This window comes from Cervus canadensis, chromosome 1 (genome assembly GCF_019320065.1).
Source record: "Cervus canadensis isolate Bull #8, Minnesota chromosome 1, ASM1932006v1, whole genome shotgun sequence".
Lineage (NCBI taxonomy): Eukaryota > Metazoa > Chordata > Mammalia > Artiodactyla > Cervidae > Cervus > Cervus canadensis.
In genome coordinates this window covers 32,882,556-32,908,229 of record NC_057386.1, presented here as the reverse complement: position 1 = coordinate 32,908,229, position 25,674 = coordinate 32,882,556, and the positions used below count along the sequence as shown (strand labels likewise).

At 53.4% G+C, this 25,674-nt stretch overlaps 1 protein-coding gene across 1 annotated transcript; it reads left to right on the top strand.

Annotated features, from left to right (window-relative positions):
* Positions 1–873: 873 nt before the first annotated feature.
* On the top strand, positions 874–16,331 carry GUCY2D (guanylate cyclase 2D, retinal). Its single transcript, XM_043474878.1, has 19 exons — positions 874–1,618; positions 1,706–2,010; positions 3,927–4,278; positions 4,644–4,728; positions 4,989–5,091; positions 5,479–5,580; positions 6,504–6,584; positions 8,070–8,276; positions 8,372–8,528; positions 9,081–9,230; positions 9,894–10,042; positions 10,552–10,715; positions 10,811–11,003; positions 11,262–11,436; positions 11,733–11,831; positions 11,936–12,030; positions 12,168–12,253; positions 12,389–12,500; positions 13,031–16,331. Exons 1-18 carry the CDS (start codon positions 883–885, stop codon positions 12,480–12,482), a joined length of 3,333 nt encoding a protein of 1,110 aa, XP_043330813.1. The 5' UTR covers positions 874–882; the 3' UTR covers positions 12,483–12,500; positions 13,031–16,331.
* Positions 16,332–25,674: the final 9,343 nt, after the last annotated feature.

Genomic DNA, 25,674 nt, shown 5'->3' with positions numbered 1-25,674 from the left:
CCAGATATCAGGCTGGTCTGGGTTTGGTCTCTGGGTGTAGACTTTGCCAGCCAAGGGATGGGCTTGGACTTGGCTGGCAGAACTGGAAACAAGAGTGGAGGGAATAGGACCCTAGGACTGATCACCCACAAGTGTTCGTGGACATATCCTGCGGCTCCCCAGGCCGAACAGGGTAGTGTGGCAGCAGCCTGAGAGGGGGACCTGCGGCTGCTTTTATGTTGGGGGTTATGGTGAGTGGCTTGGGAGGCAAAGAGGGGAAAGAAGCTGGCTGGCTGGCTGGAAGCTAGGACAGAGCCCACCCCAGGAGGCCCCATCCTCCACCAGCCCCTTCCTGCCTGATTAAGAGACCCTAATCAGCTTGGGGAGATTAAGGGCTCTGGCCTGCTGTTCCCACATCCCCCCGCCCGCGCTGGGCCCTGGCAAAGGAGACCTGTGGGAGGGCGTCAGAAGGATCGGCCCTGTGACCCCTCACCCTGGCCCTGGGCCCGAGCCCCGGACTTTCCGGTGAGTGGCAAAGCCCCCTCCACGCGGACTCCAGGGCCCTTCTGCCCGAGAGAGACCATGGAAGGGTATAATAGTGTCCCTACTGACCCCCCCACCCCACCACGGCTCTAAGAAGGGGGAGGGGCAGACAAGGGGGAGCGAAAGCAGGGGTAGTAGGGGTTCAGGGGTACTTCTAGACTATACCCCTGACCCTATATAGAAGTCCACGCAGGGGCGGGAGGCGAGGTATGGAAGCAGAGACAACCCGCAGGTTAATTGCGCTTTGAGAAAGTGTGGTGGCGGGCGGGGGCGGGTGGGGGTGCGTTGCGGAGAGCCCTAGGAGAGCTCTGGGGGTCGCATTCGTTCATGCTGCTCGGTTGGTGCTCGCAGAAGCCGGCAATGACCGCCTGCACCCTCCTCGCGGGTGGGCTTCGGGACCCCGGACTCTGCGCCCCCACGCGGTGGGCTCCGTCTCCGCCCAGCCTTCCCCCGATCCCGCCCCGGCCCTGGCCTCGGGTGAGGCCACTGCTGCTGCTGCTGCTGCTCCTGCCGCGCTCCGTCCTCTCCGCCGTGTTCACAGTGGGGGTGCTGGGCCCCTGGGCCTGCGACCCCATCTTCGCGCGTGCCCGCCCGGACCTGGCCGCCCGCCTGGCCGCCTCCCGCCTGAACCAGGCGGCTGCCCTGGAGGGCGGCCCCCGCTTCGAGGTCGCGCTGCTGCCCGAGCCGTGCCGGACGCCGGGCTCGCTGGGGGCCGTGTCCTCGGCTCTCACCCGCGTCTCGGGTCTCGTGGGGCCGGTGAACCCTGGAGCTTGCCGGCCGGCGGAATTACTAGCCCAGGAGGCGGGGGTCGCTCTGGTGCCCTGGGGCTGCCCCGGGACGCGGGCGGCGGGCACCACGGCTCCAGTGGTGACGCCCGCGGCCGATGCCCTCTACGCCCTCCTGCGCGCTTTCCGCTGGGCGCACGTGGCCTTGGTCACCGCCCCCCAGGACCTGTGGGTGGAGGCGGGACGCGCACTTTCCACGGCGCTCAGGGCCAGGGGCCTGCCCGTGGCTCTGGTGACCTCCATGGAGCCCTCCGACCTGTCTGGAGCCCGGGAGGCCTTGAGGAGGGTCCAAGATGGGCCTAGAGTCAGAGGTAGGCTCCCCTGCAGGATGTGAGGGCGGGGATCGGTCGTCCAGGGAGCAGAGGACAGAGTCCCTAGCCGGGTCTCTGTGTTCGCAGCAGTGATCATGGTAATGCACTCGGTCTTGCTGGGCGGCGAGGAGCAGCGCTGCCTGCTGGAGGCTGCAGAGGAACTGGGCCTGGCCGACGGTTCCCTAGTCTTCCTGCCCTTCGACACGCTCCACTACGCCTTGTCTCCAGGCCCTGACGCCCTGGCGGTGCTCGCCAACAGCTCACAGCTTCGCAAGGCCCACGATGCGGTACTCACCCTCACCCGTCACTGTCCCCTGGGAGGCAGCGTGCGGGACAGCCTGCGCAGGGCCCAAGAGCACCGGGAGCTGCCCCCGGACCTCAATCTGCAGCAGGTAGAGGGACCAGGGAGGTGGGAAGAGGGGAAGAGAGCCGGGGGAAGAGAGCAGAGAATAGCCAAAAGGGGAGATGGAGGCTGGAGGCAGTGGGAAGAGAAGTGGACAGACCTGAAGGAATGAGAGGAGCATGCAGTCTATGGGAGGGAGGAGGTATAGGGAGAGAAGAACCAGCAACTCTCCCTGTCCTGGGTAACGTAGAGGCTCTGACCTTGCTTGGAGCGTCTTAGTGTATTGGAATTGCTTCCAGAGAGTAGGTAATGAGACATCTCACGGTCAGCCCCAAGGAGCAAACTCTTAACCAACTCTATAGTGCAACATCTTTTGCAGCCTACTTTAAAGTAAACCTACTTCCAACAGGCTATCACCTACAGCTTCTAACAAAGAGCTGGTGTTCTTAAAAGAGAGCCGGAAAAAGAAAGAGAGAGAGAGAGAGCCGGAAGGAGGGGGAATATAGATCCAGCCTCCATGCCCAGTTCAGAGGTGTTTCCCCTGGGGCTTCATCTCAGGTCTTAACTTTTTGAGAGCTTACATCCTGTGAGAAGCAGAAAGGTCCCTGGATGGAGCCAAGGGCTTTTGTGAATATTTAGATTCACAGCTTATTCCCAACAAGCAGCTAATACTCAGGATTCCCTGAGAATAGTGATGAGATGGGATGGAGGGTAGATGAAGAAAGAGAGGCGAGGGAAAGTGTGGGGAACACCCTATTCAGTTCTCAGTAAGTAGCATAGCCACTTAGCTGCCCAAATGAGACCCCCTAGGAGTCACTTGATTCCTCTAACCCTTCCTTGGACGCCCAGACATCCAGTCCTGTCACTTCACTTCAGTCCTGTGCTTCCCAAAAGCCATTTGAATCCATCTACTTTCTCCATCCTCGCTGTCAGTCCCCTGGTTCAGGCCACAGAACCTCTGGTCCAAATTCCCAAATGAAATATCCCAGTGGTCTCTACTTCAACACTTACCTACCCCAGGCCTTCTCCACCCAACAATCCGATCAAATTTCAGACATAGATCTGACTGTGTCATCCCAGTTCAAAGTCTCCCAGTGGCTTCTCTTGCCCTGGAGAGATACAGGTCTCTACTTGGTTTATCAGGTCTGTCTTCCTCTCTCTTTCTTCTTTCTTGAACTTCAGTTAGACTGATCTCCTTTGCGTTCTCCAGATGTGGTCTTCTCTTTTGCTTCTGTGTTACTGGCTGTGCTGTTCTCTCTCTCCTGTCCCTACACTCCCCCACGTATTTCTGATTCATCCCCTGAGGGATGTTCACTTCTGGAAACCCCTTCCTTCTCCCCCAGCCTGGCCTGGGGCCCTCTTTCCTGTCTCCTCAGCTCCCTCAGTTACCCCCACCCTCACTCCTTAACATCCCTCCAGATGAAAGATTCCTTGAGATAGGGACTAGATTCTTCGAGATATGGACTCTGTCTTAGATCCTGGTATATCGCTAGTGCGAGATGGGAACTGGGAATAATAGAGAAGCTCTATAAGATCAGGTGATTGCCTCGGGGAAAAGAAAAGAAGGAAAAATAGAAGCCAACCAAAAGACAGCAAAGAAGGCTTTCGGTGAATAATAGGTAACAATTTTAAAAATATATGCAGGGCAACCAAAAGGAGAGGAAAGAGAGGAGATGTAGGTGATGGAATCAGAAGTAACGAATGATAAGAAGACCTTAAGAATCCTGAAAAGAGGGAAGGGCAGTGGCAAAAAGAGATGGGATAGCCAATTAGGGAGAGGAAGAGAGAACCAATGGAGAAAAAGGAAGAGAACCAATGGGAAGGATATGGAACCACTAACTAGGAGATGCAGTCAATTCACAGAGGGCTTGAAGGGCCCAGCAGAAGAATAAGCAGGGACAGCAAGTCCCTGTCTTTTTATGGGCCTTGACCCTGCAACCTGAGGCCCCTACCCTTCTTCCCCAGGTATCCCCTCTCTTCGGCACCATCTATGACTCAGTCTTCTTGTTGGCTGGGGGTGTTGTGCGAGCACGGGCAGCCGCAGGTGGTGGCTGGGTGTCCGGAGCGGCGGTGGCCCGCCATATCCAGGATGCCCGGGTCCCTGGCTTCTGTGGGGCCCTGGGAGGAGCCGAAGAGCCCTCATTTGTGCTACTGGACACAGATGCCACTGGGGACCAGCTGTTTGCCACATACGTTCTGGACCCTACCCAGGGCTTCTTCCACTCCGCTGGAACCCCAGTGCATTTTCCTAAAGGTGGACGGGGGCCTGGGCCCGACCCCTCGTGTTGGTTCGACCCAGACACCATCTGCAACGGAGGTGAGGGCGAGCATCCCAGCCCCCACTGGGACAGTGACCATGAACCCTCCAGAAAATGGTGAGAGTGAACTCTCATCCCGTAACTCCTGTTGGAGGCCCTTCCAGGTCCTCCTCAGAGACCCCTGGCTTGTGCAGGACCCCTCTATTGCAGAGCCCCTGGAGCCCTTTTGGAAGCTTTTTAATATTCCCAAGAACCACCCTCCCACCTTTTGCAAGACCCATGACTTTTCCCTGGATCCTGTTCTGAGCACCCATCCCCCTTTCCTGGAGCCTGCAGGGTTTGACAGGACCATACCTCCCTAGAGAGGGTGCCCCTCTGCCCCCTGCCACGGTCCCCAGCCTCTCTCCTCTCACTGCCCCTCCAGGAGTGGAGCCCAGCATCGTCTTTATCGGCTTCCTCCTGGTGGTTGGGATGGGGCTGGCTGGGGCCTTCCTGGCCCATTATTGTAGGTGAGTAGGGGAGTGAGCTGAGTAGGAGATGTGCTTGGCTCTCCACCTGCCGGAAATGGGCAACTGTGCAGCAGACTGGGCCTACTCAAGAGTAGATGAAGGGAGAAGGGGAGAAGGAAGGAGGCCTGCAGGGCTGGTGGAGTCCAGGGGATGCGTGATCTGGGGGTGACTGCCCTCCCCTGAGACAGCATTACCCCCCAATTGGCCTCCTCTCATGGACCTTGGTCCCCTTGGCGAAGATGACTTCCTTTCTCTACCAGGCACCGGCTGCTTCACATCCAAATGGTCTCCGGCCCCAATAAGATCATCCTGACTCTGGACGACATCACCTTCCTCCACCCGCATGGGGGCAACTCTCGAAAGGTGGGGGAGGTGGGGAGCCAGGAGCCAGCTGTCCTCCCCTGCCTGGGTCAGCCCCCACCCCAGCCCCCACCTGGGAAGGCCTGCTTTCTGCCCTCGCTCTGTCCCAGGTCTGAGCGCTGGGATAAGCCCCCTCACGTGTGCAATGAGGGTATCAGCCCCTGTCCTGACCACTTTCCTGAGACAGTGTGAAGCTCCAACAAGAAAATGAATATGTTTGTTTTGTAAGCTGTGAAGCATTCTGTACATGGGAAGTAATGTCATTATCACCTTCTCTAATTAAGGTTTCTTCCCTTCCCTTCTATAATCCCCAGAACTCAGCCTGACCTCAACCCAGGACTCTGACCCCACAGTGTATTTTGATTCTGTTCTTTGATCTCTATCCTCCAGGTGGCCCAGGGGAGTCGAACCAGTCTGGCTGCCCGCAGCACATCAGATGTTCGCAGCATCCACAGCCAGCTCCCGGATTACACCAACATTGGCCTCTACGAGGTGAGCATGAGCCCCAGGCAGACTGAGCTCTAGTCCTGGAGACTAGCCGAGGAAATGGGGATAGGAGCCCAGGATGGGAACCCCGAGAGGGTTTGGGGATTCCTCCTCAAAGGGGAGCATCTGGGAAGCCTTCCTGCTGGGGGATTTCCCCTTAGCCATCATCCAAGTGATGACTTTTCAAAGGCCTATCACAGTGGCCTAAAGACTGGAGGCCTGGGACTTCCCTGGTGGTCCAGTGGTTAAGAATTCACCTTCCAATGCTAAGAGCTCAAAAAACAAACAACAACAAAACCTCCAAAAACAACCCCCCCCCCAAAAAAAAGAAGCAAGGTTGTAACAAATTCAATAAAGACTTAAGAAAAAAAGGCTGTCTCTGACTCAAGCCAGACCCACGTCTTGACCCCACCCAGCATTTCTATCCCATTCAGATCAGTCTCTGGAACAGCAAGACTTACAGGGGGAAAAAGAAAGTCACAAAAGGGCATTAGGACCTTAACTATGAAGTCTGCAAATCTGAATGTGGTGGGATGGGTGGGAGACAATGAGATCAGATTCAGGGACAGCCAAGAGAACTTGGCTAATCAAGAGGGAAGGAGATTTAGAGCAAACATCAAGCTCCTTGCTCCTGATGCTCCTTTAGTTGTGGTACTCGGGCTTCTCATTGCTGTGGCTTCTCTTGTTGTGGAGCATGGGCTGTAGGACACATGGGCTTCAGTAGTTGCAGTTCCCAGACTCTAGAGCCCAGGCTCAGTAGTTGTGGCACGTGGGCTTAGCTGATCCATGGCATGTGGGATTTTCCAAGATCAGGGATCAAACCCATGCCTCCTGCATTGGCAGGCAGATTCTTTACCACTGAGCCACCAGGAAAGCCCTCATAGCGTTTTAAGAAACCAAATTCTAAATTACTCCTGTCTCTGCTCCAGGGAGACTGGGTTTGGCTGAAGAAATTCCCAGGAGATCGGCACATAGCTATCCGCCCAGCAACCAAGATGGCCTTCTCCAAGGTGGGAGTGGGTCTATGATGGGGTGTGGGGTGGCTGTCATTTCTTCCCTCCTTGCCTTCTCTTTGCAGCTGAGTCCAAGTACGCCCCACTGTGGGGGAGACCAAGAGCTCTCAATGAAGTGTCCCCTACTCTCTACAGCAGGTTTCCCATCATGCTCTTACAACACTAGCTCTTTCTTTTGAGATGTTTTTATCATAATTTGTCATCGTCTGTTCACCTGTGTGGGCTTGCTTATTTCTTATCTTCCTCCCTCCCTGAACTGTAAGCTGAGTGAGAGCTTTTTCTCTATTCCCTCCATTGTGTTTCCAGCACCCAGCACAGTGTCTGGAACATTAGAGACACCCAGCGAATGTTTGTTGAGTGAATGACAGAAAATAAATGGCCTTCCAGTTCTGTAAGACTGCTTGTGCAGCATGGCCCAGTTGATGCATACTGAGGGAAGTAGAAAACTGGCAAGGAGGCTATAAACTGACTTATTCTGGTACTTCCAACCTTAATGCCCCCCTTACTCCTAAAACCGTACAGCCCTGGCCTGGCCTCCTTCACAGATGCCTCCCAGAAGCTCTGGGTCACAGCTGCAGAATGACTTAAGTGAACTACCAGTAGTCAACAGAGTAGGTCACCATTTAATAACAGGCATTTAAGATGAAAAGAAGCCCCTTGTGAGGCCAAAGAAAAGCTAGCAAGGGCACCGGTCACTCACTAGCCTGCATTTTTTCAGCCAGACGGTGAGGGCCTCTGTCCTCCTGGGTGGGTGTGACCTTGTTGATGGCTCCTCTTGGACACAGCTGGACTGCTTAGTCCTTCCCTAACTTGGGGAACAACATGATGGGGGTCTCAGAAATATCTGGTGCAATGATGTTACCAAGCAGAGCGGCCCCGGGCTGAGTCCCTAGGATAAGCTATTTTGGGGACTTTTGAAAGCAGTACAGTGTCTGCCTGATTCTCCCCCAAGGGGCTGTTGTATCAGAAGTGGGGGTGGTACCAGGAGCTTCTCTTTCATCAGGTGTTTTCCTTTAAGACCAAGCAAGTTCAGAGTTTTATGGTTAATAAATCAGAATCTGCTTGGGTCCTGATTACCAGGGCAAGGTTGTCTTTTCATTCATATTTTTTAAGTTAAACCATGTTCAGGGACTTCCTAGAGGTCCAGTGGTTAAGACTCCGCGCTTCCACCGCAGGGGGCGCTGGTAAGGCCCGGGAGAACTAAGATCCCCGCAGGCCTCGCGGTGGGGCCAAAAAAACAAAACCAAAATCACGTTCAGTGTCTGAACGGTGGCCTTTGACTATGTTGTCTTTTCCAGAGGGAGAAGTTACTGTAGAAGGAAGCCCCTTAGATGCCCTATAGACCTTTCCACTCACCATTCTATCTTATCTTCCGATCAAAGCCAGACCTGAATAACATCTTCCGCTCCACCCACCTGGCTCCCAGGACAGAAAGTGCCTGTAAACTGCTCCCTCTCCAACCCCCAACCCCCAACCCTACAGATCCGGGAACTCCGGCATGAAAATGTGGCCCTCTACCTGGGGCTCTTCCTGGCGGGAGGAGCTGGCGGCCCCGCGGCCCCCGGGGAAGGCGTGCTGGCCGTGGTCTCGGAGCACTGTGCCCGTGGCTCCCTACAAGACCTCCTCGCCCAGAGAGACATAAAGCTGGACTGGATGTTCAAGTCCTCCCTCCTCCTAGACCTCATCAAGGTGTGCGTGTGGGGGAGAGTGGGTGGGATGCAGCGGGGAGGAGCCAGAAGGGGACCCGCGTGGGCTGAGTCTGCCCTTTATGCCACCCTTTCCAGGGAATAAGGTATCTGCACCATCGAGGGGTGGCCCACGGGCGGCTGAAGTCACGGAACTGCGTGGTGGACGGGAGGTTCGTGCTTAAAGTCACCGACCATGGTCATGGGCGACTGCTGGAGGCGCAGAGGGTGTTACCGGAGTCACCGAGCGCGGAGGGTAGGCGTCCCCGGCTGCCTCCTGCGCGGACGAGCATCCCCCGCGTCCCCATTATTTCAAGCGCCTCTTCTTTTCTCCTTCCCTCGAACTCTCTCCATCTCACATCCACTGGAAGCGACTCCTGAGACCGAAAAGGTCTAGATCTCTGAGACGAAGAGAGGGAACTCTGTGGGTGGGGAGGCGGGGCTTGTTTGGGGGCGGGACTTGTTAGGGAGGCGGGGACTTGTTAAGGGGGTGGGACTTGTGCCCGAGGGCGGAGCTCCTGCCTCTGCTTGGGGTCCTGCTTCAAATGGGGCTTTACCTAATGGTGGGGCTTGTTTCCAAGGGACCAAATCTTCTCTGGGCACCGCTTTGTCTAAAGGGCAGGGCTGTTTCCGAAACCTATTCTGGGTTTCTGGTAGTTTCTCTTGGGGATAACTGCGGGCAGTAAGGTCAGACACAGGCTGAGAGGTTGAGTGGGGGGCGAGTTTGGGCTTTCTGGTGAGGGTGGGGGGTCTGTTCCCAGAGCCTCCGTGGCTCTCCGCGTGCCCACGCCCCCTTCCCCGACCTCAGACCAGCTATGGACAGCCCCGGAGCTACTTCGAGACCCAGTCCTGGAGCGCCGGGGAACGCTGGCCGGCGACGTCTTCAGTCTGGGCATCATCATGCAGGAGGTCGTGTGCCGCAGCGCCCCCTACGCCATGCTGGAGCTCACTCCCGAGGGTACGGCCGCCCCTCGCCTGGCGTTGCGACTAGAGAGAGACCCAGCCTCGCTGGGTACTGACAGTTACTTATGTGCGCCTGAAGGATCAGGACAGTGGAGAGCCAAGCATCAGGATGGGAGGGGCGACCTTTCAGCGCCCCATGGGTTTCCTCTGTTCTAATCCTGGACCCCTCCTGCTCCCCCAAGGCTAGTAACACATTCCTGTCTGGTTCTTCGGGGCCCCAGGGAGAGAGCAGGAGAGGGGAAGTGTAGAAAGAGAGCAGTTGGATCTAGTTCAAGTCCATATTATCATCTATGGTGGTGGTGGTGGTTTAATCACTAAATCGTGTCTGATTCTTTGCGACCCCATGGACTGGAGCCCACCAGACAGTAAACAGAACTACTTGATCAGTCTAACCTCTGCTTTTCTTATGTGCAATAAACAAGGCAGCCTCTTTGCCTGACACCTCTTACAGCCCCCTGCCCCCCCTCCCAAGGTTCAGAGCCCTCTTATTGCTCCAGAGTCACCTCCCATGCTACATTTCCTCATCTACTGAAGCTCTGATTTAAAGGAACCCCCGACCATTTCCAGTCCCCTCGTTTCAAGCTTCAACAATCAGGCCAGAGTCAGAGGTGGCTTCTCTTCTGGTCCATCTCCTCTCTTGGTCCCTTCATGCTTCCAGAAGTGGTGAAGAGGGTACAGAGGCCCCCTCCACTGTGTCGGCCCTCCGTGTCCATAGACCAGGCGCCCATGGAGTGCATCCAGCTGATGAAACAGTGCTGGGCAGAGCAGCCAGAACTTCGGCCCTCCATGGACCGCACCTTTGAACTGGTCAGGGACTGGGCTGGGCAAAGGCTGGGCTGGGCACTTGCCAGAAACCTGGGGTGGGGCTGGGGGCTGCTGAAAGGCAGGCTGGCAGGATCTCTGACCTTCCAGGCTACTTCCTAAGGCGTTGCCTGAGGACTAAGGGTTTGGTGGTGACAGTTAGAATGGGGGCTGTGGAGACCTTTGGAGTTGGAAATGGAGCTCTGGATGGGAGAAAAATTTAATTCAATTAAAATAACATTTATTAAGTATGTATTTGGTCTGGTGTGGGAAAAAGACCCTTGGCTTGGGAGTCCAAAGACAGGGCTGGTTTCAGCACCTTGTCAATTATTAACAGAAAAGCTGACCTCCAAATAATGTGTGAAAACACAGTGCCCAGCACGGGGTGAGGTGTGGGCTTGATGAGGATGAGATGAAAGGGGGTATGGCCAGAGGATCAGGTATAATATGGCTGCATGAGAGGGGCATGGCAGCCCAGGTCCCCAGCGGCCCCACCAGCTTCCTCCTACTACTAGTTCAAGAGCATCAACAAGGGCCGGAAGATGAACATCATTGACTCGATGCTGCGGATGCTGGAACAGTACTCCAGTAACCTGGAGGACCTGATCCGGGAGCGCACAGAGGAGCTGGAGCTGGAAAAGCAGAAGACAGACCGGCTGCTCACACAGATGCTGCCTCCGTGGGTGTTGATGGGGAGAGATGAGTGGGGAGGACAGCTGGAGTCCAGCCAGCCTTGGGTGGCCTCCAGGCAACCTCACCACCTGCCATCCTCAGGTCTGTGGCGGAGGCGCTGAAGATGGGGACACCTGTGGAGCCCGAGTATTTCGAAGAGGTGACACTGTACTTCAGTGACATTGTGGGTTTCACCACCATCTCAGCCATGAGTGAGCCCATCGAAGTGGTAGACCTACTCAACGACCTCTACACGCTCTTCGATGCCATCATCGGTTCCCATGATGTCTACAAGGTGGGGTGTAGAGGGGACAAGCCCTCCTTCAGTTTCCCCAGCCCCCAGCCCTTCTTGCTCAGGCCCCAGACCCACTATCCAAGTCCACCAGCACAGTCCTCTTTCCCAGCCCTCCTGTTCCTTTTCTCTGCTTCCAGTCCCCCACTCAGTCCCCCATCTGGAAGGCCCCCAGGATCTCTGCACTCACCCCAGTTTAGGCCTCCTGACCAGGGACAGTGGCATTGGCAGGGGAGGCTCAGTACTGAATTCTGGCCTCAGGTGGAGACAATTGGGGACGCCTACATGGTCGCCTCCGGGCTGCCCCAGAGGAACGGGCACCGGCACGCGGCAGAGATCGCCAACATGGCTCTGGACATCCTCAGCGCCGTGGGCACCTTCCGCATGCGCCACATGCCGGAAGTGCCCGTGCGCATCCGCATTGGCCTGCACTCGGGTAATTCTGTCCCCGCACGGGGCCCCCTGCCCCCCGGGCACTCCAGCCCCTCTCCCTAGTGCGGGCAGGGCTCCGCTTTCCTGGATAAGAGCAAACTCTTGGAGGGGGCGGGGGGAGGGGGGAAACTTGTTTTGAAGCCACCTTTTCACACCAGGGGCTCCATGGTAATTGGGAGGGCATGCTTGAGAGGGTGTCTTTGGGGAGCCAGTGGCGATTCTGGGAGTGCGAAAGACTACTGAGCCCTACTAGGTGCCGCCCGGGGCCCGCAGGCCCGCCAACCCTGCGCCTCTCCGCAGGCCCGTGCGTGGCGGGCGTGGTGGGCCTCACCATGCCCCGGTACTGCCTGTTTGGGGACACGGTCAACACTGCCTCGCGCATGGAGTCCACCGGGCTGCGTGAGTGTGACGGGGTGGAAGGGGCGGGGTGGGGCGGGGGCGCGGGAGGGTGTCCCCCAAGGTCACAGTGTCCCCCGCGCTCACCGTGTCCCCCGCTCTCCCAGCTTACCGCATCCACGTGAACAAGAGCACCGTGCAGATCCTCTCCGCCCTAAACGAGGGCTTCCTGACTGAGGTGCGGGGCCGCACGGAGCTGAAGGTGAGGCCGGGCCGGAAGACACGCTTCCACTTTGAGCCGGACCGCCACCGGCCCTCACCCCAGCCCCCGGCCCTCACCCCAGCCCCCGGCCCTCACCCCAGCCCGCCTGAGCCCTCCCGTCCCCCGTGTCTCCCCAGGGCAAGGGCGCAGAGGAAACGTACTGGCTGGTGGGCAGACGCGGCTTCAACAAACCCATCCCCAAACCACCGGACCTGCAACCCGGGTGAGGATCCAGCATCTGTGGGTGAAGACCGAGTTACCCCCTCGGTCCCCTCTCCCGACTCCTGCTCAGCACCGCACCGGCAAAGCAGGGTGGGTGGGTTTTGTCCTCCTACCGCCTATTCTCCCTTCCCCACAGGGCCAGCAACCACGGCATCAGCCTGCATGAGATCCCCCCTGATCGGCGCCAGAAGCTGGAGAAGGCGAGGCCAGGCCAGTTTTCTGGGAAGTGAGGCTGGGTCTGGAACAAGGTACTGCACCCCCCTTCCCCGGCTCCTAGGCACCTCAGACCCCGGGGACTACACATGCTTCCCAGAGGACAGACAACCCTTCCCCTGCCTGAAGACCTAGCCCTGCCTGCATGCAGAACTTCCCACTCAAGCCAGCAGTCCTTCTCTGACTTGGTGGGCCCAGGCTGCTTGCTAAACCCAGACATTTCCCCTGGGAGGGAAGCACCAGCCACAGGGATTCTAGTTTTGGAGCTCTGGAGTGCTCCAGGAATCCAGACTTGGGAATACCTTTAAACATGACCTTCTGGAACTTTCACTCTGACCCCTTCTCCCCCTACTGCATTAACAAGCCCTTCCTCTGGGCCTCTGGAACTCAGTGATCCTAGGATTCACCAGAGGACCAGTTGACTGTTGCCTCCAGAGCTCTGTTCCAGCAGATACCCGGCCCTCTGCCCTCCAGGAAACTGATCCATGATTCTCCCCTACGGAGGAGAATCCTCATGACTCCTGTCCACGACGATTTCCCTCTGAGACCCTCCTCTTTCCCTCAGGATTATTCCGGAAGGTCCTTTTCCTGAACGTTGCTGCTGTAGGTGACCAAAAATCTGGCTAATACCAGTGACTTCTATCCAGCTCTGCCTCAAAGGATTCTGAGCCTTTACAAGAGCTGGTTGCAAACCAGTTGTGTGACTTTGAGAAGGCCTCATGCACTCTCTGGGCCTGGGTTCTCTTTTGGTGGTGAAATGAAGAGTGGCCTAGGTGGTTTCTGCACACCCCAGCTCCGACAACTGGGCTTCTGAGTGGTTGGCCTTGGGATATGGGGCACGGGGCAGGTGGCCTGCAGCCCCAGTGATCCTGGGCCCATCAGGAAGGCCCCAGGAAGGAGGATCTGGGATTGGATATCCCAAGCCCAGAGGAGGTGGAGCCCGCCTATTCCACCAGCACAGGGGTTGTCACGTGGCCTAAGGATTCCAGGGCTTCTATTTAGCCTCAAGGATCCTTCCCTTCTCCATTCTCCACCAGCTGAAAACTGCCTCCTTTGGTGGCATCACCACACACCTTGCCCAAGTGCAGAGAAAAAAAAGCTTGGTTCTTGGCTTTGGGGAAAGGAATGTAAACAAACTGCACCAAACCTTTACTAACCAGAACACCCAGGAATAGTAGTATTCTCTGTTTAACTGGGCGCTACTGAGCAGGCAGTTGGATGGAAAATCCTTCCTGGTTAGATCTTTGCCACAAGCATCAAGCCATCCCATCCTGGTGGGTCTCTAGCTGAAGTTTCTTTTGTGGTACTTTGATATCCCGGAGCCTGGGCTTTGGCATGTTGGACTCTGGGTGGCCTTCACTGTGGCTTCAGACCCTGGCAGAAGTTAGCAGCAGCTGCAGCCACTCAGGCTGTCTCTCTAGGTAGTGAGCCTCCAGTCCCTGCGGTGTGTGAGCAGAACTGGAGATAGCTGTGAGCAGGGATAGTACCATCAGATGGACTCTCTAGGTGGAAGGTTGGACTCAGTCCTCACCACACAGTGTGGCTGGGGGGCCAGCAGCAGTGACATCACTGGGAGCTTCTTAACAATACAGCATTTCAGGCCCCGTTGTATGGAAACAGAATCTACATTTTAACAGAGTTGAACAGAGTTCCTTGAGAGTATGTATGCATACTTTAAAGTTTCTGAATCATTGAACTAAATGATCTTAGGAGCTCTAAAATCTCAGAATTGTTGAGAGTGGATGGCTGAGAAATACTGGCATAGGTTGCCATTTCCTTCTCCAGGGGATCTTCCTGGCCCGAGGTCAAACCCAAGTCTCTTGCGTCTCCTGCACTTTCAGAAGGATAGTTTACCATTTGCACCACCTGGGAAGCCAGAATTTCTAAGATTTCATAAGAACCAGGCTAGAAACTAGTCTCGAGACTTGTCTGGCCACTGGAATGGTTTTATTTTTGTCTTGAGCTAACATTTAGAAATCAACACAGGCCCCATTGTAAAAATGTCTACCAAATTTCCTTCTTTTCTGAAATCAAAAGCCCCACACAGGGGTAACTGCAACTTCCTGCTGGAGCTAAAGAGCAACCGTTTTCCCACCCCACCACTCTCTCCAGGGTTTCACTCTTCCATTCTCACAGTGCCCACCACTCCCCATGGACTCCAGAACACCAGGATTCTCTGAACTTATGTTCCTGTCAGGTGCCTGTAGACATCAGACCCCAGGACCCTGGAGTAGCTGATGTTAGGACTATGGACGAGCCTGGGGGCTGAAGGGTTGCTTTGCCTGACCCGTGAAACCCACAAACTTAGTGGTCTTTTCCTCCTTCCTAAAGGCAGAGAAAGAAGGGAGAAGAAACCTAAGATTCAGCAGCTACAGGTTCTGGTTACTTAAGGTGGTGCTGCTATAGGGAGTAATATGGTATAATTTAAAAAGCATTTTTAACCAAGTTCGGAGATGATGAATTAAGGATTTCTTTTTTTTTAAACCCTGATGCACGCGCACACACACAGTATTTTTTAAATTACCTACATTCTGAAACATCTTTCTTTAGATTTTCTCTGTACTTAGGTTCCAGGGATTGAAGGCCAGCTCTGCATTGCTGGTGCTGGACCTGACATGTGGACATAGCTTTCTTTCCCCTGCCTCTTCCCTCCTTCCCCCCCACCCCACTTTTTTCCTCCCAGCCTGTGTGGGGCCTAGGACAGTTACTAGCCTGTGATTCAGGGGAGCTTCAGGAAAAAGTTGACCTGGGGTTAGGCGGAGGAGGATTGATGCAAATAGGCTGAGGCGGGGCACCCCCAGAGGGGAAGGAGGATGAGCTGGGGCCGAACCTTGTTTGGGACAGAGGTGGGGCAAACAGGGCTGAGCCAGTTCCTTCCCATTGTCAACTCAGCCTTGTTCTCAGGTGCATGCTCAGTCTCTCAGTCGTGTCTGACTCTTTGCAACCCCATGGACTATAGCCTGCCAGCCTCCTATTTCCATGGAATTTTCCAGGCGGGAATACCGCAGTAGGTTGCCATTTCCTCCTCCAGGGGATCTTCCCATGGAGGATCAAACATGTGGAGGATCCCTGGACATAATGATCAAACCCATGTCTCCTGCATTGGCAGGTGGATTCTTTACCACTGAGTCACCTGGGAACTCAGTCTGAAAGGAGATCATGCAAGTGACTGGGGGAGAGCCTGGTAACGGAGAGGCCTGTCCTCCCCAGTCTGGAGAACTCAGGGACCACCCACCCTAGAGCTCAGAGGGCTGGTGGGAGTGGAGGAGGGAAAAGATCAAGCCATGGTCTCCTCTCTGCTCCTAGTCTCCTCTCTCTGCCTGGCAGTTTCTCCCTGTCTTTCTCCTCCATTTTCATGGAACCTTTTTCCTGGGCCCAGGCAGTCTCTGAGAGCGCTACTGCCCTCTGACCCAAGTCCTGTCCACCTGGTCACCCCTGTTGTTCCCGGGACCCCAGCTCAGAGAGTACCCGGCTTGGCCAGTAGGCTCCCCTCACCTTTAGCCATGTTTACACTACCTCTGCCACTGGCCTTGCCTTCAGGATGGCGCTGTAGCCAGGACCAAAGATGGCCGAAGCCGGGATCTCCCGCAGGTGCTGCTGCTGCTGTCCCCACCCTGTAGCTGGGACACATCACGTCCTGGGGCTCACCTGGCACCTTTTGTCTGTGCTGCTTCTCAGGGACTGGACTCTGCTCCCCACCCCCACCTGCAGTGGACCCCAGGGACCCCCTCTGGGGGCTCTGGAACTGTGTTTTGTGGCCATGTTCACCAGGATCTTCTGGACTGTGTGCTGTGGACACCAGGCCACATGCCATGGTGTTGGGTCCTGGGAGGGTGGGGGCTGGAATAAAGGTGTGCTTTCTTCCATTTCTTGGTATGTGGTCCTTTTGGCCCAGGTGGTCTGAACACTCCCATCCCTGGAATGTTCGAACCTGGCATTGCATTGCCAGGGAGGATTTCAGATATGGGGTGAACCCTAGAGATGGCCCAGGCAGGGGAAGGTGATCTCAGGACTTTAACCCCACAGGACCCCCTCTGCTCAGGGGGTCTGCTCAGAGGGGACAAAGCAGGGAAGCCACAGGACTTTCAGGCTTCTAGAAAAGACCAGATTCTCTGAGGCTCTGGAAATGGGTAGCTGGCTTCATCCTTTGGTCAGAAGCAGGAGAGAGGAAGGAAGAGAAGGACAGAGCTTGTCCATGGCCAAGACCTGAGAGTCATGGAAGCCAGAATCCAAAACTAAAGGATCAGTTTTGGAAACTTTTCCCCCAAATGGGAAAGTTGACGTCCACTGGTCTCTGGACAAGGTCTCATCAGCAACCCATACTCTACCTCCAATCCTCCCAGAGTCTGGGGCATTAGAATAGGATAGACCATCCCAAAGCCACCCATGTGCAACCAGTCCATTGGTCATCCATTCTCTTTGAGCCCAACATCCCTACTGCCCCCAGGCTGTTTTTCTGACATGATGACTCGTAATGGCCATCAGGTGTTCTGCCTTCCTAGCATCTGTGTGCTGGGCATCCATCATTGCCCCATTCTCCGTCCTTGTGCAACTGACTCAGACCTCCCCACCCAGTCCTGCCACATCATTCCATTCCTCTGGCCACCGGGATTGCTTCAAGGACAAGTGATCCAGGCCGGGCAAACAAGGCTTCGCATTGAGACATTGCTAGAAGCTGAGGGCAGCGTCGCAAGAGGATGTGACACTGAGTGGTCTTGCCACCACAACGATAGGATCGGAGCTGGCAGACCTTCTCACTGCCACTTATTTAAACCTCTGCTCCTCACTGGGCCTCACCAGATCCTGCTATTCGAGGATGATGAGCTAGCAAGTTGTTTTCCTTGCTTAAGCTAAATTGAATTGGGTTTTCTGATGATGGACACGTCTCAAAAGGATTATGGAAAGCAGTAGGGGTTAGACTGGTTTAACGAGAAGGAAAAGGGGCATTCTTGGCAGCTCAGATGGTAAAGAATCTGCCTGCAATACAGAAGACTCAGCCTGGGTCAGGAAGATCCCATGGAGAAGGGAATGGCTATCCATTCCAGTATTTTTGCCTGGAGAATTTCATGGACAGAGGAGCCTCTATCCAAAAGAGCAACTAACACCTTCACAAAGGGGAAAAGCACTGGCTTAGGAAGGAGGAAGGAGTGAGGGACGGATGACAGAGACGATATTTCTCTTCAAGCGCTGGCTCAGTAGGGAGTCAGCCCAGTCCCTTCCCTGTGGCAGGACTATTACTGAAAATCCATTTATGGGAGCCTAACCTGGGAGAGGTTGGGACATGGGGTGAGAGAGTGTGTAGTCTGGTAACCTTGTCAGAACTCTCATGCTGACTCAACATTGAGAATGAGGGGGAATCTTTCAGGTCCTGCCCTCCCAGAGGAGACAATGCAAAGGAGAGTGAGGTGAAGTCTCTAAGCTCAGCGTGTCTTGCCTGTCAGTATCCTTGTGAGTTAGTGACTAGACCTTGACAAGGAGGTTAGAGTGGGACAGATGGTTCCCCTTGCTCCTGGAGGGGGAAGGGAGTACAGAGAGAAATTGCGGAGAAGAACAGCTGCAAGGTTCCCACAGAGAGGAGCTTGTTTGTCACAGTCTAGAGACTTACCATTCAAACTAAAGCCATTTTGTCACCTCCACCAGGGACATTGCACTTTACCACCTACCCCTGAGTCTGGGTCTCTGGATCCAGAGAAGGGCATGCCATCCAGGCATTTACCCATGTGTCACAGGGAACATAGATCTCACTGTCTAAAAATGTCTAAAAATCAGGACTTCCCTGGTGGTAGTGGTTGAGAACCCACCTGCCAATGCAGGGGGCCTGGGTTTGATTTGTGATCCAGGAAGATCCCACATGCCAAGGGGCAACTAAGCCCATGTGCCACAGCTACTGAAACCCTCATGCTCCTAGAGCCCGTGTTCTGCAACAAGAGAAACCACTGCAATGAGAAACCCGAGCCCCACAACTAGAGAGTAGCCCCTGCTCGACACAACTCGAGAAAGCCCATGTACTGCAACCAAGACCCAATGTAGCCAAAAATAAATACATAAAATTAACAAATAAGTAACTACAAAATTGTAATTAGCCTCCAACTAATAAAAATAAATGGAAAAAAAAAACACCTGTGTTAAAAAAAAACCAAATAAGTAAAAAGCATGTCTCCATATTCAGCCTCTAATCCTCACACGACTCATCCTACACACATGGAAACTGAGGCTCCCAGTGGCAAAAAAAACCTTGTTAATCATCGCAGGTCCAGCAAGTCCCGGGATTAGGAAGCACACTCAGGAGTTCAGGCTCGGGGCCCCTGGGTGCCTCTCCCGATGCCCTGGAGTTTTTCTCTCACAGGTGGTCAGTCCTGCTTCATGACCCCTTGATTCTTTTCTGTAAGAGCGTGTCTTAAACTCCTAGTCAATGTCTGTGTAATCAGATTGTTACAGACTTCTGATTTGGTGGGACTGGGATAGGAACATGAACACATTTTACATTTCTCCAACTAGTACCTCCAAAAGTCCAGTCCGGTTGAAAACTCCCATCTCCTATCTGCTCTGAAGGTCTGTTCCTCACCGCACTTGTCAGGGTCCTGGTTGGGCGTGGGAGGCGGCACAGGGGGTGGAGAGGGGGGTGGAGGAGCGCATGCCTGCTTCTTCCCTCACTCCCAATTCTGGATCCTTGATCAGGATAGGAAGGACATGCAGTGTGTGTGATAGGTCACTTCAGTGGTGTCCGACTCTGTGCAATCCTATGGACTGTAGCCCGCCAGGCTCCTCTGTCCATGGGATTCTCCAGGCAAGAGTACTGGAGTGGGTTTGTTATGCCCTCCTCTAGGGGATTTTCCCAACCCAGAGATCAAACCCAAGTCTGTTACATATTATGCGCTGACAGGTGGGTTCTTTACCACTAGCGCCACCTGGGAAGCCCATAGTGGGGACATAGGGACATAATTTGATCCTGGGATCCCCCACTCATACCCACCCCCTCATTCTTCAAGGGAGGAATACAACAGAAACTTAACTGGTTGCCGACTGACCAGGAAAATTGCCCTGGTCTCGCTTTGGCTCGGCTGCAGCTGACTCTGTCTGGGGGTGCCATCCTGTCTACCTGTGCAGAAGTGATTTCACTACAAAGCTAATAAAATTGAAACCTCACAATCTCTCACCTGTACAAGTCCCTTCCAAGCCCCACTACCCAATTTTGTATTCTCCTTCTTAAAGAGGACCTTCAAAGTTGGATAAACTTGGGAAATCCCCGGCAGTTCAGTGGTTTGGACTCTGTGCTGCTGAGGGCCTGGGTTCAACCCTTGGTCGGGGAACCAAGATCCAGCAAGTCATGAAGCATGACCTCCCCCGCCAAAAACCCCACCCAAACGAAAACAAAAAAAGCTGGACAGGCTGAAGGTCCCTGCGACATTTGGATCCATCCTAGGTACCGTCCTCTGGGGCTTGGAGATCTGCTTTCCTAGCATTCTTCAGCATTGAAGACCCCTCAGAAGGCAGCAGCCAGGTCTTTCTTTAGCCCAGCAGTGGTCAGCACCCCCACACCCTTCTCTGGCTACCATTGCCTCTTGTGTGTCCTGTGGCGGCCCCCAGCTTCAGTCGCCCTCTGACCGCTGTCCTCCTCCATGAGGATATGTGGGAACTGACTTCTTTCTCACTGTCTCAGGCCACGAGGGGACTGGGCGGGGCCTGCCACTGCCTCCGTCACAGCCCCTGCTCTGATTCTGTGTTCTGCAGCCCAGCTCCTTTCAGCCAACAAGGAGATGCTCTCACCCTCGAAGACATCTCCAGTCTCCAAAAATGGTTCTTCCAGAAAGTTGCCATTTGGCATTTGTTGGCAAAAGGGCAGCCCTCAGCCCAGATGCTCCCACCAGCTCTGGTTCTTTCCCTCCTTCCCTGTGTTCAGCTTCCCAGCAGCCTGGGGAGGAGGAAATGGGAGTATAGATTATGGCTGGGCCAATTCTACAAACTCTCAGAAAGTCCTTGGGATGGGGATGCAGGTGAGAGTAACTGAGTCATTTGTTGGTTTCTATCTTTATTATTATTATTATTATTTTTGGCTTCACTGTGCAGCATTCGGGACCTTAGTTCCCCAGCCAAAGCACCCTGCATTGGAAGCGCCGGGTCTTAACCATTGGACCACCAGGGAATTCCCGGGTTCCTCTCTTTAAAATGTGGAGTACTTAGAACTTAACAGTTTTAGCTGAGGGCTCTAATTCTAATTCTGTGGCCACAGAAAAAGTTTTACTCAACACCTGTTACACCAGAGTTAATGATGCATTTCATGAATGGGTTACACAATCAGCGTTTTCTAAAATGCCAAATGAAATTACCTTTTGAGAAGGAAATGGCAACCCACTCCAGTATTCTTGCCTGGAAAATCCCACAGACAGAGGAGCCTGGCAGACTACATTACATGGGGTCACAAAGAATCAGACGTGACAGAGCAACTGAACACCCACACACGCATCTACCACAAAACTCTTAATTTTTTTCATTATGATGAAATATTGGTCTATTGGATTAAAATGTGTTCATGACTACAAGCTCAACAAAGGGCTTTCCCTTCTACTCTACCTCATTACCCAAACCACGAAGCCAAGCAAATAAATGTCACAGTCATTTGAATTTATGGCCTTGCCACACCATTGTTTTCTTCATCACCGGCAAGCCCAGTCAGCACACCATCTCCTCAGGCCACTCTCTCGGTCCTGACGATCTGCTCCTAAGTCGTGAGCCTCCCTCAGAACTTCCAGGTTACTACTGTCAACGTCCTGCCTGATTTAGGGCCACGTGGGTTCTCATGCATAATGTTGACAGGTCTTCCACTTTGGCCCCTGAGGTCACCCCCCTTTCCAGGGTTTAGCCTCTATCCCAGGAAAAATGGGCACTCAGCGCTCTTGCCACACTTTCTGCCAGGGCAGGCCATGGCCCCAGTTAAAACAAGGCCCAAGAGGACCACATTAGCAACAGGAAGGGCCAGCAGCAAAGGGCTCCAGGCCAACTTCAGTGGCAGAAGAGAGGCCAGTACTGTGCACTTCACCCTCAGCACCGCCCCCCAAGGGATGGAGGACTTCTTGGCTCTTGGAGAAAAGGCCCCAGTCTGGGCTCCATCTTGGCGGTCTCCTTGGGCCCTGGTGCCCAAGCCTGGGGCAACACTCATGTACACTAAGGCAGGCGGACTGGATGATCATGGATCACCGATCAGAGCTGGTCCCAGAAACCGGTCCTTCCAGCAGTCAATGCCTTCCAGAGGACGCTGGAGGACAACACACCCTGTGATGACACAACTGTGCAAGATGTTCCTTCAGCAGCCAGAAAGGAAGCTAGGTCGGTGAGGGTGTTGTGAGCCTTTGTGAGCCCATCGACGGTTCACAGGAGGGACTTCCCTGGTGGTCCAGAGGTTAAGAATGTGCCATCACCCCCATCCCCTGGACTTCCCTACTGGCCCAGTGGTAAAGAATCCGCCTGCTGATGTAGGAGACATGGTTTCTATCCCTAATCCAGGAACCAGGCCCACTCACCACAACTACTGAGCCTGTGCTCTAGAACCCATAGAGCTGCACCATCTGAGCCACGTGCAGCAACTGCTGAAGCCCCGGCACCCTAGAGCCTGTGCTCCACAACAAGAGAGGCCTGCACCCTGCAGCTAGAGAGTAGCCCCCACGTGCCTCCACTAGAGCAAGCCCATGCACAGCAACAAAGACCCAGCACAGCCTAAAATAAAAAAATAAATAATTTCTTTAAAAAAAAGAGAGAATCCATCTCCCAATGCAGGGGACAGGGGTTTGTCCCTGGACCGGGAACTATGATCCCATGTGCCTCTAGGCCAAAAAACCAAAACATAGAAGCAATATTGTAACAAATTCAATAAAACACTGTTTAAAAAACATAGTCCACATAAAAAAAAAACAACAACAAAAAACCCCAGTGAGTGGAGGAGACACTGGAGGCGGTGACTAGGGAACCCAGCCCTGTGTCTGGTAGAGATGGATCCAGGCAGAGGAGGAGGGATGCCTTTGGATAGGGGGAGGAGAAGCACTTGCAAGAGGATTAGTGCAGGACAGGATGGGTTTGGGAGTAGGTACAAGTGTGGGTTATGTAACTGCAGGTTCTAGAGGTTTTGACTCTTCACTGTCGTGTCCAACTTTTTGTGACCCCTGGATGGGGATTCTCCAGGCAAGAATACTGAATTGGGTTGCTATGCCCTCCTCCTGGGTTTCTACATTCTCAGTAAAAAAAGAAATGTGGCCACCTTCAGAGTGTGTGTGCAAGGAAGGAGTGATGTTTTATGGGTACTTCTTACGGGTCAGAAGCTTTACTTGTGAAAGTTTAATACCCTCCACAACTTTATTAGTCAGACACTATTATAACTCCATTTCACAGGGGATAGCACTGAGGTTCAGAAAGGTGGTATGACCTGTCTAAGGGCAGCCGGTTACTAAGTGACAGTCAGGACTGTGATTTTCCCAAGGTCTTAAATCCTACACTGTGAGTAAAAAGGCAAACACTGACGGGAGCCAGTCCCTGAGGAGACGGAAGTAACTTTAGACAGCTGTTCAGTTCAGTTCAGTCACTCAGTCGTGTCCAGCTCTTTGCGACCCCATGGACTGCAGTATGCCAGGCTTACCTGTCCATCACTGACTCCCGGAGTTTACGTAAACTTAAGTCCTTCGAGTCGGTGAGGCTATCCAACCATCTCATTCTCTGTCGTCCCCTTCTCCTTCCACCTTCAATCTTTCCCAGCATCAGGGTCTTTTCAAATGAGTCAGTTCTTTGCATCAGGTGGCCAAAGTATTGGAGTTTCAGCTTCAGCATCAGTCTTTCCGGCTTTTAGATCCTTTTCCTTAGAGCCTTTTCCTCTAAGGCAGGAGGTGGGAGCAGGAAGGGTGGAGTCCATACCTTTAGTGGGAAGAAAGGGGGAAAAAGAGCTTCCTTTCTGTGTCCTTGGTGTTGTCGAGGACAAGGATGGCCATGTGTTTGCCAATAGCAAGATGAGTGGGGGGAGGGGTGGCAGGTGAGGATTTGGGATGGCTTTGGTGAAGGTGGGAGTCTGAGAGTAACCTCAGGAAACCCTGAGGAAAGAGCCATTCCCTGGTGTTAGGTATGGACTACCTCCCCAGAATCCAGCCTTCCAGCTGTTCACCTTGAGCTGTCAGACACAAATCAAGTCTTCCTGAACTTTGTATTCCAGCCCATCGGCCCTGAATACCACCAAGCACCTTTGTAAGAGGGACTTCCTTGATGGCTCAGGGGCAAAGAATCTCCCTGTAATGCAGAAGATTTGGATTCAGTCTCTGGGTTGGGAAGATTCTCTGGAGGAGGGCATGGCAACCCACTCCATCATTCTTGCCTGGAGAATCCCTTGGACAGAGGAACCTGATGGGCTACAATCCATAGATTGCAAAGAGTCAGACACGACTGAAGTGACTGAGCATACGTCTTTGTAAGAGCCAAGTGAAACCAAAGGATCACCCAGGGGAGTCCTGCCCAAATGTCTGTCCTGCAATATCATGGGATATAATAATATGGGTTTTAAGCCATTATGTTTTAGTATAGTTTATTATCCAGTAATGGATAACCAGAACAAGCCTCTCAGTTTTGGAAGCCCTCTAAAACCTGGCTGAGAGTTTTGAAAAACTCAGATCAGCAATCCACCAATAGATGGTTTCTGAGAGTGACTTCTCTCAGAAAAGGCAGAATATACACATATTGTTTTTGCCTATTTTTTCCCCACATCTGAAATTCCTTTTGGGGATATACCCATTTCCACCCTTAATCCATATAGTTTGTATGGAGCTAATTCTAGGCCTAGTTTCGGAGTCTGTGACCAAGGCCAGTTCAGTGAGGATCAGTCCCAGGACATTTGCAGCTAGAGGGTGACATGGTCTTTGCTAAACTGGGTTGCTAAACTGGCAGGATAGAAGCCCAAAGCTGCTGGTCATCATTTCTGCCACCACTTGGGAAAAGCCTGCCTGAGAAAAAGCCAACACAGTTCAACACAGAAGAAAGCAGAAATGAAATATTGAGCCATGGCAATTCCTGACACATGTCCTGGGCACCTGGATCCATCCAGGCCTGAAGCCATTACTCCTGAATTTTCCAGTCACATAAACCAATGTGTTCCTACACTGTATCAAACTGGCTTGAGTTCATTTATTTATTTTTAAAATTTATTTCTTTATTTGGCTGCTTCAGCAAGCGGGCTTTGCACTAGCTGTGGTGCATGGGTTCCAGAGCTGGGCTCAGTAGTTGCAGCTTGGGGGCTTAGTTGCTCCAAGGCATGTGGGATCTTAGTTCCCCAATCAGGGGTCAAACCTGTGTCCCCTGCACTGGAAAGTGAATTCTTAACCACAGGACCACCAGGGAAGTCCCTGGTTTGAGTTTAGATTATCCTGTTTGTTCATCTCTGCCTATTAAAACTTTACCAGTTTTTCATGACTAGTTTAAAACTCACCTCCTACAAGAAGCTTTTCTTGAATTACTTAAGGGATATTTGTTGTTTGGGGTTTTATATTGCCCAGAAAAGACCTACTCACATACTTCTGAAAAATCCATACAACCCCCACAGCTCATCAGAATCATCAACGTGACTGTGATGGACACAGCTGTCCTGGCATCTTATGTGACCCCTTCCTCCTGCTGCACAGGGGTAATTGGACTAAGGGTGGATCTCTGTTCTAAACTAGGTCAGTGGGAATCCTTTGCCAGGGAACTTGAAATTTGAGCCAAGACACTATAAACCTGTCTATCTACTCTCTTAGAAGATACATAAACATGAATTGTGTGGTGGCTATCTCTGTCATGTGAGCTGGAATACAGAAAGAATTGGTCAAGGGAGACAGAGAAATAACAAGACAAAGCAGAAATGCAGAGAATAGAGATGGAGAGAAATTTCCTGAGTCCCTACAAAGCTTCAGCTCCTGCCTCTAGATGGTCCCTGTGGTTCTGCTGTGTCCTTGTAATAAATCCTCCTTTGAAGACAAGTTCTTTCTTGCAGGTGTCTGTTACTTTCAAATGAAAGAGTCCTAATTAACTCCATCTTCCCAGCCTCTAGAGTAATTCAGTCTTGTCTCCCTTCTATTCTGGATCTGCGTTGCCCTGAGCCATATCTTACCTTGAGGTTGACCCTAGACTTTACCTTAAATGCCAGCTTCACTCAATTGGTTGTGACTGTCTGGAGTGCTGGGATGACAAGGCTGCATCTGAGACTAC

Coding starts and splice junctions, on each gene's coding strand:
- GUCY2D (XM_043474878.1), top strand. CDS start 883: ATGACCGCCTGCACCCTCCTCGCGGGTGGGCTTCGGGACCCCGGACTC. Junction 5,581..6,503: donor CCAACATTGGCCTCTACGAG/GTGAGCATGAGC, acceptor TCTCTGCTCCAG/GGAGACTGGGTTTGGCTGAA. Junction 8,277..8,371: donor TCCTCCTAGACCTCATCAAG/GTGTGCGTGTGG, acceptor CACCCTTTCCAG/GGAATAAGGTATCTGCACCA.